The 12229-nt window shown below is 41.2% G+C and overlaps 1 protein-coding gene across 1 annotated transcript in view; it reads left to right on the top strand.

Annotated features, from left to right (window-relative positions):
• Positions 1–11486, top strand: part of NXPH2 (neurexophilin 2) — a 56763-nt gene extending 45277 nt beyond the window's left edge. The window contains exon 3 of the mRNA XM_024198598.1: positions 10567–11486. Within this exon, the coding sequence (XP_024054366.1) occupies positions 10567–11310 (744 nt within the window). The 3' untranslated portion in view covers positions 11311–11486. The remainder of the gene's footprint in view (positions 1–10566) is intronic.
• Positions 11487–12229: the final 743 nt, after the last annotated feature.

Genomic DNA, 12229 nt, shown 5'->3' with positions numbered 1-12229 from the left:
AGGAGGAGAAAATGCTGCCTAAACACTGGAGTCCACCCTGCCCAAGTCAAGTGTAAGAGAGAAAGATAAATTAAAGCCAAGTTGCCGTGTTTTCCATGCTGTTTCAACCCGAGTTAAGAACACACTTGTTTTTACAGTGTGATGCCCTGTGTGTACTGAACTCCAGTTTCCACAGGTTCTCCAGGCACAGCAGGGAGTTGGGTCTCCAGAATTTAGGCACTGAAGAATAAAGCACAAGAGGAAACAAAGGGGGAAACTGGGACTCCTGAAATGGAAGGAGAGAGGGAGTATGGAACCACCTCTCTCTATTAGTAAGTTTAAAAAAAATAGTACCCCCAGAAAGTGTCCAGAGGTCGGGGGAAGTTGTATAGGCTGAGGGTCCCTGAACTTCATCTCTGGTGAAGAGGTGTTTGGTAAATGGTTGAAGCCCTGGCAAATTTACATCCATGTTTATTTCACTCTCACCTACTAATTTAGTACTCAGAGAATTCAAATAAGGGAGTTGGGAGAGATCATCCATTTGAGAGTTTATGCTGACTGCCCCTTACGTCGCAAAACTCTCTCATTTTAGTATTCTAATAGGTTCCCCCCAACTGAAATCAAATTCATAGGCCTGTGGTATTTTCCTGAAGCTTCCTCTTTTTTCTTAAGTATGAGAGCTATGTGATATTTACACACCCCATTGACCTTTCAAAAATAATTTCCAGTAATCATTCGACATAATTGTCATTAAATAATCTGCATCTGTTTCACACAAAATGGACCAAGGGAGGGAAACACAGGGAGCAATCCTGGCAAAAGGGTAAGCGCCTTCTGCAAATCATAGCACACACTCAACTTCCATTGACTTCAGCTAAAGTTGTTTAGCTCATATTTGCCCGTGGTATATTATGCCCTTATACTCCAGCTCATCAGGTCCTTGTGGAAACATAACTTTTTAATCACAGTAATAGTTGTTTTTTCAACCAATGTTAGGAAAACAGCCCTTTATCAGTATCTTCTATAGCACATGCATAAAAAATACTGCTTAATTCTCTGAATATATCTTGCAAAATTGTCATCTCTTTCATTAAATTGGAAAATGTTCATATTGCCATATATAGCCATATAAAGCATTTTAGCTGTACGTTTTTATTTTTAATACATCCTCATCGCCAGTTTTCTCTATTATGTTTCACAGTGTGCACACAGAGTAGTTACATATAAACAACTATTCTTGCTGGAAGGCTATAATGTAACACTACTTGATTTCTCAGAATCCAGAGTAACACACAACAACCCCAAATCAGAGAGAAACAAAACAGGCTGCTCTGTAAACAGAAAGCCACAACTCAGCCTTATTCTAGGCTGGCTGCCTGCTGACTGACTGCTGGTAGGCCCAGATTGCATGCTTTCCTACAGAGGCACCTACTTACAAGCAGGACAGGAAAGCCCATAAGAATTTAAAGGGATAGATCATAACTTTAACACAATTTTCAGAACACCACAGTTTAAATGTCTGGGAATCAAAGTTGGTCAAAAATCAGAATGTCCATACTTGGAAAATTCAGATATTTTGATATTTGCTTTTATCCAGAATTGGGATGAAAAAGTTGAAATACTGAATTTTTTCTTGGAACAACAGAAAGTTCTGAAAAATTTCCATTAAAAAATTACTAAGCATTTCATTTTGGCTCTGTTCAACACTGAACTGCATTTGTTTGAGCTACTGCAATGCCTCATGGGAATTGTAGTTCAGGTTCTTCATGTCCCCATTCTTCTCTTTAGGCTGGATAATAACATCTCCCCATAATGTCACAGCAGTTCAACCAGAGGAGAGACCACTGTGCATCCTGGGAAATGTAGTCCAGCTGGGGAGCCCAGCTTATAAAGGAGAACAAAGGCATAAGGCACCTGAACTGCACTCCCATGAAGCACTGGGTAGCTCAAAGACAGATCCAATTCAATGAACCGAGCCAAAATACAGTGTTTTATTCTGTTCAACAAACCAAAATGTTCTGATTCAGATTGACCCAAATTATATTTCATTTAGATTTTCGCAATGGAAAATGGAATTTTCAGCAAAATCAAAGTTTTCCCTAGAGAAATTTTGATTTTATGGAAGCTGCATTGTCCACCAGAAACATTTAGATAGAAAATTCTTCATCAGCTGTATTGGTAACCACTCATTTAATCAATGTAAATGCTAGGCATTCAAATTTGCTAATCTGTGTAATCCAACAATCTCATATCTGCCTACCCAAAGAGGATGCACTTATCTGTCAGTTACCCAGTTGATGGGTCAGATTTGGCAAAGTCTTGATACTCTCCTTAAGTAGCATCTTCTTTAACTGGACTACACAGAAGAGCCGTTAGTGATTTCACTCAGTCACTAGACATGTTTAACAGTTTAGACCTTGATTCAGCAAAGCACTTAAATACCCATTCATGTGCTTTGCAGAATAGGGATGGACTTAAGCATGTGCTTAAGTGCTTTGCTGAATCGGAGCAAAGCACTTAATTCCCAGCCAGTAATGCCCCTGGAATGTGAATTAAATGGTCTTTATCATGATGAAAGCATACGGGTGCACAACAAATTTTGAAAAACATGTCTGTGACTAGATAGCATCAAATATGGCTCTTTTGTATAGTCTGGTTAAAAGAAGATGATCCTTAATTCCTAAATTCCTTACAGCATTCCTGACAGCAATCACATCTGCTACCATAAAACCCATCACAGCCTCTGCCTTTGGGAGAAACATTTAATTATCAGTAAAGTTCAAGCTCAGCTTGTTATGATGAATTATTAGAATCTGTCATCATTTTCCTACCAAAAAGGCTGTAATGGAATACAGTTTTATATTTTTCCTTTTAATTGATTAAGGTCTGAGTTTTTATTAATCTCGCTGAGCTCAAGTGTAAGATGCTGAAAAAGCAAATATGATATCATTGTATCTAGCTAATGTGTGTGCTTTGCAAAATTGATAAACCCTGTCAAGGCATAAATTATTTAAAATTTGATAAATGTGTTGAAATCATTGAATGTTCAAACAGATAAAGCAGAGCAATTTCTCTCCCTCTCCCCTTTTTTCAAGCTCAGGTTTTTGTTCCACCAGTTCAGTGATTTTGCATTATTATTGCAATACACAGTATAAAAGACTGCAGACCTACTGAAATTAGCCTGAAGAAGCCAGAGAAGTACCATAAGAAGTTATAGTGTGGACATGAATATCTATTTTTCAGAATAAAACTATGGTACTGGTACAGCATTCGGAGGCCTGGTCTACACCGGAACATTCATTCAGCTTAACTGTGTCGCTCAGGGGTGTGTGAAAAAGCCTGAGCAACTAGTTAAGTTGAACTAAGTCCTCCTTTAGACAGCACTAGGTTGATGGACGAATTCTTCCATTGACCTAGCTACCGCCTCTCGGAGAGAACCCCTTTCCTAAGGCTATGTCTACACTAGCACTTTTATCAGCAAAACTTGTTGGTCAGGTAAAACAAAAGTTTCAGCTCCGGTGTGTACAGCGCTATGTCGGCAGGAGAGCAGCTATGCCGGTGGGAGAGAGCTCTTCTGCTGGCAAAGAGCAGCTACCCAGGAGACCTTACCGCGGCGCAGCTGCAGCCTTACAGCTGTACTGCTGTAAGGTCCGTAGTATTGACATAACCTAAGTAGTGGCTACACTGAAGCGCTACAGAGGTGCAGCTGCAGTGGTGTTGCTGTAGCATTTCAAATGTAGACAAGTCCTGAGTGAGTTAGGAGCTACCTCCAGACTCTAGCTTCCCAGTGGAGCTCTGATAAGAGTGTATTCAGGCAGCTGGAAGAGGTTGACAACTACCTGGGCCCTCTTAGCGCCCTCCCTCACCCCCCCCACCCCCCCCAGCTCACTGATGTGCTAGAAGGATCACAGCAGCATCACTGGTGGATGGAATAATGGGTCAGAACCATATTCTTCCTATAACTATTTCTCCCTCACCACCACCACCCCCGACTTATTTGCACTAATTTCTGAGAGATCTGAAATGACCCCTGGCAGGGATGAAATTGGTGCCTCTCTCACTGATCAGCTGTAAAAACGGTGTCCCACGATTGACTGATAACTTGGAGTAAAACCCCGGAAACATCAGGACAATTCAACCCTTACAAGGATACAGTTCTTATCTTCTGTTTATTTAATATGACATTTTATAATGTTGCTCACATCAAAAGCTCTGGTGGCTGGGAGCATGTACAAAACAAATGAAGTAAAACTTAAATAGGACCAATGTCCAAAATATGGAATCGGCTTAAAACTCACCCAGACTAGGGTATTTTCATTATAGCCTTCTTTCTCAGACAAAGCCTGGGAAGAAGAAACCCATGAGCAAGGGATGGACTTCATGGGGAGCTGCATAAGTGAGACCATGAATGAAATCCTGCCTCCACTGAAGTCAGTGACAAAACTCTCATTGACTTCAATTGGGCCAGAATTTTACCCCATTTCTCTAATCAAGTCAACTTGATTATGGTGTATAAGTGCCTTCATGGGGAGAAAATAGCAGGTATGAAAGGCATTGCAGAAAGCAATGACGAGAAATAAGTCACATATGGAACAAACTACCAAGAGAAGTAGTGGATTCTCCATCTCTTGGTACCTTCAGATCAAGACAAGGTGTTTTTCTGGAGGATATGCTGTAGTCAAACAAGAATATGGGCTCAAGACAGAGGTAACAGTGAATTCTGCTGTCTGTGTCAAACTAGAATGATCTAATGGTCCTTTCCGGCCTCAAAATCTAGGACTGTGACTTTAAGGGAATGAGCAAAAGCAGGTGCAACAAGCGGGACCTACTGCAGAAGGCAAACAAATTAAAAGACACAAGTTCTTCCACTTTACTTAACAAGAGTTTTCAACTATTCAAACAACAATGGTCTTCACAACAGGGAAGGCTACACAGTAAAATGGGGAGATGCTGCGAAAGTCAGTTTTCAGCATATGCTGCATTCTTTTAATACCAATTTTTTTATTTCCTGAAAATTGCTAACCAAAGTGAATAAACAACTTAACAAAAGGCACTGGGCTGTGCTCACTAATAACAAAAAGCTGTCATCAAATAAGGAGCCTTTGAAATGTATAGAGGAAAATGAATCCTTGGAGAGTTCTGTTCTCCTATGCTGTAAAACCTTTTGACTTAAAAATAAAAGAATCTGCACAAATAAAATAAAGTTATAGATAGAAATATGAATAATGTCTGTGCTTTTCTAACAATCTCACCATATTCCTCTCCCGGGGTCCTGTGGTGTATGGACTGTGCATTGCCCTGGCAAGTCCAAAGTCAAGTCGTTCTTTGTTAGAAACATTTTTAAACTAAACGTTTTCAAAACATAAAGCATTTCCCTGTAAGAGCTTGTGTAGCCTCCTTTCAAGCAACTGATTCACCTCAACTTTTGCAGCTGCTGAGCCTTGTTCTCTCAATAGAATTAGTGTAACAAGATAACAATAGGAATGGAGGTGGAGTCAGATAGTAAAGTTTACGGTTTTATTGACCGCTTCCAGCAATGTTTATTTCTTCCTCCTCCCCCTGAGTAAAATATTCCTGGCACCAGAATATTCATTCCCATAGCTCAATAATTTGTATAACCGGCTGTTTGGATATTGTGCAAAAATAGACAGAAAATTGTCAGATGCAGTCATCTGTCACCTTTGTTACAGGAACATGTCAGATTATCCTTTGGGAATACAACCATGGGGGGGTTATATACGCATGCTCTGATGTAATGTAATGTGATCTGATGCCATTGGTTTAACACAGTACAGTGTTGTGATCCCAGCACCTTGATTAATGATAGCTCACCCTCTAAAGCCCCATTGACGCCGTAAATAAGAGTTGTGTTTTTGTTAGCAGTTTGTGACACTCATTTGACCCAGTTGCAGCACAAACAGCCGAGCTGTGTCCATACAGTTACATTTTTCACATCATAACCATGCAGTTTGTGTATCCACACCCACCATGCTGTAGCAGTGAATTCTGGGACAATGTGGTCAGCAGCCCCATACTGTCTCATTGTGAGATAGAGCACCTTAATGAAATGTACAGAGCATCACCAGCAGCATGTTAGGCAACCCTTCTAGGATTTCTTACTACAAAGAGAACTGGAGAAAAAAAGTCTGGTCAAACAGATGACACAGGCACAGTTAGAGACTCCAATATAAGGTGCAAAAAAAAAAAAAAAAAAAAAAGTGTGCTGAACTAGGCAGAGAAAGACAATTGTGTGCAAGCCTACACCCCTGGGAAAAGGCAAAACACTATGAGCTGCCATGTTACTTTCACAATTTGAGTGTAGACACACAACATATTAACAGCCAACCTCATCAATTTCTGTTCTACGCTTTGTTTCTTAGTTTCCTCCATTGTTCCCACCAGTGCAGCTGCCATTAACGTTGGCAAGAGTAGAGACACAAATGCAGACTGGGCACCAGCATTTTAACCTTGCTCAGAACAGGCCCAGAGAAGAGTTTCTGGGAGCCTTCCTGTTTCCAGGCAGGCAGGCAGGCAACATGGTTTTAACAGCCTCCATCATGGTATTTCAACATTGCTACTTCTGGACCCCAGTTGGAATCTGTAAGTGCAGCAAAATAGCTACCTTTTTTCATTTTTCAGAAAAGGTTCATGGCAGGTTTTGGGTTGAGGGTTGGGTGAAAGTGTGGATCCATTCTTGCTTCATCCAAGCGATATGGCATTTCTGTAACAAGGCAGCTGATAGTTATTTTCTTAGCAGTGGTTATGGCAAGCTGTGCTGGGAAAGTGCTATTCCCAAAACCATCCTGCTGCTCTTTAACTTATGAGTAAGGTTGCGCGTGGCTAAAGAGCCATACATAACGTGCCATTTCTTCACCCAGGCCCTTTCATCATATTGACAGTTTTCCATAGCATCATTACAGCAGTGCTTTTAGTGCTGTTATAGATAAGCATCTGTCAGTGTTTCCATTAGAATCCCCTATATTTATGAGTTGATAACTCAGTCATAAAAAATTAGTCCAGAGGCAGAAACTTGACATACAAGGTCTCTGCCTAGGAGTGATCTTTATTGTCTTTTTTCCGTTTCCTAATTGGAGTCTTAATGAAGAGTGCTTATTCATTTTTAAGTAGAGATGGGGGCTGGTTGGTAAATTTGGATCCAGATTTCAAAGCTGGCAAGTTTTGGGCTAGTACGTTGTACAGAGAGGGAGTCAGCTGTAGATTTAAATGTAGATGCAGATTCATATTCTGAACCCCCTTCAACATTCGACTGAAAGTTTTGGTTCAGGTCCATCTCAATTTTTACATTATAAAAAGACTATAAAAGTAACTATGTACGTTCAGATGCTGTTTTAGAGTCTTATTACTAGAAAACATAGGAGTGTTTGTAAAGAGAACATAACAGACTAGGGCCTTTTAGTTTTCTGTGTTTTGCAAGGTGAGAAAATGGGAGAAGTGAAACATTGAGAAGGATGGATTTCATTATACATTCAAGAAAGTGGATCCTGAAAAGTGCTAAAGATATGGCATGCCTATACAGTATCACTATAGAACAACATTTTTGTCTAGTATAATTTATACTGAGGCCTGCCCCAGAATTGTATGAAAATAACACACATTTCTATATTTATGAATGAAGTGTCATCTAAGCTATTCTGAAGGAGCACACACACTCACTGTATTTCATCAATGAGATTCACATTTTTGTGAATTTTGTGAGTTTTGCACCTCTACTTCTTATACAATGAATGAGAGAGATGCATCTCAGAATAGGATTCACAAAAGCCAACACGCTAGCTTCTCACCTAACCTAGCCAGTAGCAGGTGCCAAACTAAGGGGTGTGTCCTAAACCCTGCCCCTCCAGGGAACTTGGTATTCTTGGTAAATCCAGGATAAAGGGAGGTGCCGCCCTCCGCTTGGTATTCTCAGTTGCAAATCCCCTCTTGGAGGTAGACACCTATGCAATTTTTGCAGGCAGCAGCAGTGTGCAGGACCTCTCTCATAACTTTTATCCCAATGGTTACGGTATTCACCTGGGATGTGGGAGACTCCCCATTCATGTCCCCCTCTCTATGTGAAAGGAAGAAGGGATGTGAACGGGGACCTACCAGCCCTCATATGAGATTCTTAGTCCCTTGGGCTCTGGAATAGTCTCATGTAGAGCTCCACCAGGGCTTGTCTACACATGGGATAATGCGCTCTCTGGGGGGGTGTGATTTCTGAAGCACATTAATGTGCTATGCACAGATTGGCCCCATGTAGACCCTGCTGGTGTCCACTAACCTTTCCTTGTGCACTTTAATATAGTACTATTTCGAACAGCACTACATTGAAGCACACCAATAGGGTCTACATAGACCAGTTTATGCCTAACACATGAATCTGCTTTATTTATGCATAGTGGAAGAACTTCAACAGGAGAGACTGAAGGAGCCCCACATCAAAATACACTATAGTCTATATCCTGTTGCTAGGGCACTCAAAGGAACAGCCGTACTGGGTCAGACCAAAGGTCCATCTAGCCCAGTATCCTGTCTTCCTACAGTGGCCAATGCCAGATGCCCCAGAGAGAATGAACAGAACAGGTAATCATCAAGTGATCCATCCCCTGTCACCCATTCCCAGCTTCTGGCAACACTGAGGCTAGGGACACCATCCCTGCCCATCCTGGCTAACAGCCATTGATGGACCTATCCTCCATGAACTTATCTAGTTCTTTTTTGAACCCTAACTCTGAGAGGTGTCAGATCCCTGCTGAAATCCCTTCTCCTCCTCAAGTGGAGTGGGGCACATGAACTGGGGTGTCCCACATCCCAGGTAAGTACCTAGCCACTGGCCTAACAATTATGGAAGAGGTGGTCCTCCTCCTTCACACCCAGCTGTGTTGTGTGAGCTCGCCTCGATCTGGTAGGCAAGTCTGAGTACACTTACTGAATTGAGCCCTGCAGGCAAGTTAGGTGGAGGAACACCTATCTTCCCCCTGCTTTGTGCATCGCTTTAGGGTGTAGGCATCCAGACGCCTAGAGGGAGGCAGCAATATGCATGTGAAGAAGAAGCAGAAATGTAGGTGCCTAGAGAATGTTTACAGCAAAAATTTAGGTGCCGAGTGAGGTCAGTAGCAGGAGAGTGTGGATTTTGTGAATCACTTGGCCTCATTCTGGGATTTAGGTAGCTAAAATGGCAGTTAGATACCCATGTCTTTTTGTGAGTCTAGTGCTAACTTTACATGATGTTTGTGGTCAGATGTTGGCTGAGTGTGTGTTCTCTCTGCGTGCTTTACTGCCTCTGGCCAGATAGCCTGTACAGCAGGCTCTGCTCAAACTGCCCAATAACCACAGACTCAGTTCATAGCGAAGGAACTTGGTCAGGTTTATTGTCGATGAGCACGGTATTGGTGCCTTATACTTGCTACTAGGGATGCAAATACCATTAAAAAAATTAACCATTTAAACGGTTAAAATATGTCGTTTGAACGGTTAACCAGTTAAGCGGCTGAGGCCGATCCAGCCGGCCCAGGGTTTGCGGTTAAGGCGGGTTAACCAGTAAGACTAAAGCATTAGTCTTACCGGTTAACTGGTTAACGTTTTACATCCCTACTTGCTACAAGTACACTCAATGAATGTATGCCCGTGACAATGGATGCAGCTCATTTAGTGGCGGGACTTTCCACTATCCCTCGGCTAGCAAAGACACTTCCTCTGACACTCCCTTTTATACATCAATACAAACAAGTTACATACTGCCCCTCTGACAGTTATTTGACACCCTCTGACATAGCCGGTTACCACCCATCACCTTGTACATCTCTATCCATCACACTTACCTTATCTTTAGGATGGGTCAATGTGTTCCTGTTATCTTTAGGAAATGTGTTGGTATCAAGGTGTTCTGGTATCATCCTTCTGGAATGTGTTTGCATGAGTGCTATGTGTCTAGTACCTCTTAGGAATATGTGTTTTTGCAATATCAGCCCTGTTCTTGACAGATGCTGTGAGCAGGGCCTGCCTCTAGCTCACAGCCTGATTTTGCTTTATATCAGCAAAGTTTTGACCACTACTTTAGCCCAGGTCTCAGGCCTCATACCAGGCCTCTGATACAAGGACTTATGTTTCAGGCCCTTTTCCTGCTACAGTGTTTTGCACAAGGTAATACACTAGGCCCAGAATATAAAAGGCATTAATAGGTACAGCACAACTAAAAGAAAGAGTTATGTATGGACATTATGAACAGAGAGTCTTCAGAGAACAGGGTCTGAAGGAGAGGGTGGGGAAGAGATACTAGACAGATTAGTTGGGAGGGTGTTCCAACTGAAAATAATAAGAGAAAATTCTGCTTTGCCATTTCACTCTACCTCTAAGACACTAATCGCTTTAGGCTAGGAAATCGGTCTTTTCCCTTTGAGCCCCAGACCTGGAAATCCTTATTCATAGCAGTAGTATTTACTCATTAGAGTAGTCCTCTGGAATGGGACTACGTGTAAAGGCTAGTCATGCAAGTAAGAGCTTGGACCCTATTTATGTACAATTAAATATTAATAACCACTCCATTATCTTCACATTTTCATTTTCACTTTTTCTCTTTTGAAACAGATATTTTGTGACACTAAACAAATAGTCCATGCCACAGACGTGCTGGATTGGGAAGACAAAGATGCTGCAGAGACATTGGTCAACAACGTTGTCCATTCCAGGATCATCAACCCTTTACGCCTATTTGTTAAGCCATCTCCAGTGTTGAAACATGGCCAGATGTCATACTCAGACAGCATAGAAAACTTTTGGGATTGGTTAGCCAACATCACTGAGGTTCAAGAATCTCTTGCACGGACTAAGCGCAGACCAATAGTAAAAACTGGGAAATTCAAGAAAATGTTTGGGTGGGGCGACTTCCATTCCAACATCAAAACTGTTAAACTAAACCTCCTCATCACAGGGAAAATTGTTGATCATGGCAATGGAACCTTCAGTGTTTATTTCCGACATAACTCAACAGGTCTTGGAAATGTTTCTGTAAGCCTGGTGCCACCTTCCAAGGTGGTGGAATTTGAATCTTCTCCACAGTCAACGCTGGAGACCAAGGAATCCAAGTCCTTCAACTGCCGAATTGAGTATGAAAAAACAGATCGGGCTAAGAAAACTGCCTTGTGCAATTTTGACCCTTCAAAGATCTGCTACCAAGAGCAGACACAAAGCCATGTTTCTTGGTTGTGTTCTAAACCATTTAAAGTTATCTGCATTTACATTGCTTTTTACAGTGTAGATTACAAACTGGTGCAAAAGGTCTGCCCTGATTATAATTACCATAGTGAGACACCCTACTTGTCCTCTGGCTGATGTAATTCATATTCTGAGTAACTGTAGAAATACAGCATTGGTCATAAATATGAGTTTCCTTTAATCTTCTGCAGAGGACAGTGTTTCCCTATCAGGTTAAATATGTCTTTACAAAAATTGTAGATGTTTGTGCTGTTTCATAAATATTCAACCTGTTTATGTAACAATCATTTTCATTTAACACAATTACATTCTGGCTATGTTGTTAATAATAAGGGAAATATCAGATATTAGCAAAACGTGACAAGGAGGAACAAAATTATGCATGTGCTAAACACCGATCTTGAAAGTTATCTTTACTGAGGCAGGTTTAAAGGGCTGCTTTAGATAGCAGATGCAGTGAGATCTTTTACTTGGTAAATACAGCACCTCGCATCCAGGGGTCACAATCCTGATTGGAAACTGTAGGTGCTAACAAAATACAAACAACAAACAATAAGAGGAAGACAACTGGGTCAGGCCTGCAAGCTCTCTACATGCAAAACTCAATTTCAACAACTCTTCAACTGATGTCAACAGGACTGTCACACACAGAGGATTTGATGAATTGAGTCCTAATATTTAAATAAAATGCTATTTCTATTAAAGAAATGAAAGAGAATTGAATTCCTACTCTGGGTTTTGGCAGCAACGCATAGTCACTGGAATGGAAGAGCAGTTTCTTCAGATTCTTACCTGTGAAAATGCAATGATCCTTAGTCTGTTAGACCCACTAAGTGTACAGGTTTGGTGTACACTTTTCCCTATTGTGGTCACCATTGTTTTGATTTATACTCGGATATTTACATGTATACCGGTACTAGCTTTACAGTGGTAATAGAATATAAGTGTACTCTGTAAAACCATGGTCCATGTTCAGTGAGCCCCAGAATAAATAACAGAGAGTGGTTTCCATTTAAAGGAAAGCATTTACCTTAAC

Source organism: Terrapene carolina, unplaced genomic scaffold (assembly GCF_002925995.2).
Source record: "Terrapene carolina triunguis isolate 2854851 unplaced genomic scaffold, T_m_triunguis-2.0 Scaffold62, whole genome shotgun sequence".
NCBI classification, from domain to species: Eukaryota; Metazoa; Chordata; order Testudines; family Emydidae; genus Terrapene; species Terrapene triunguis.
The sequence above is the reverse complement of the archived record's forward strand: the minus strand, read 5'-3'. Positions and strand labels throughout refer to the sequence as shown.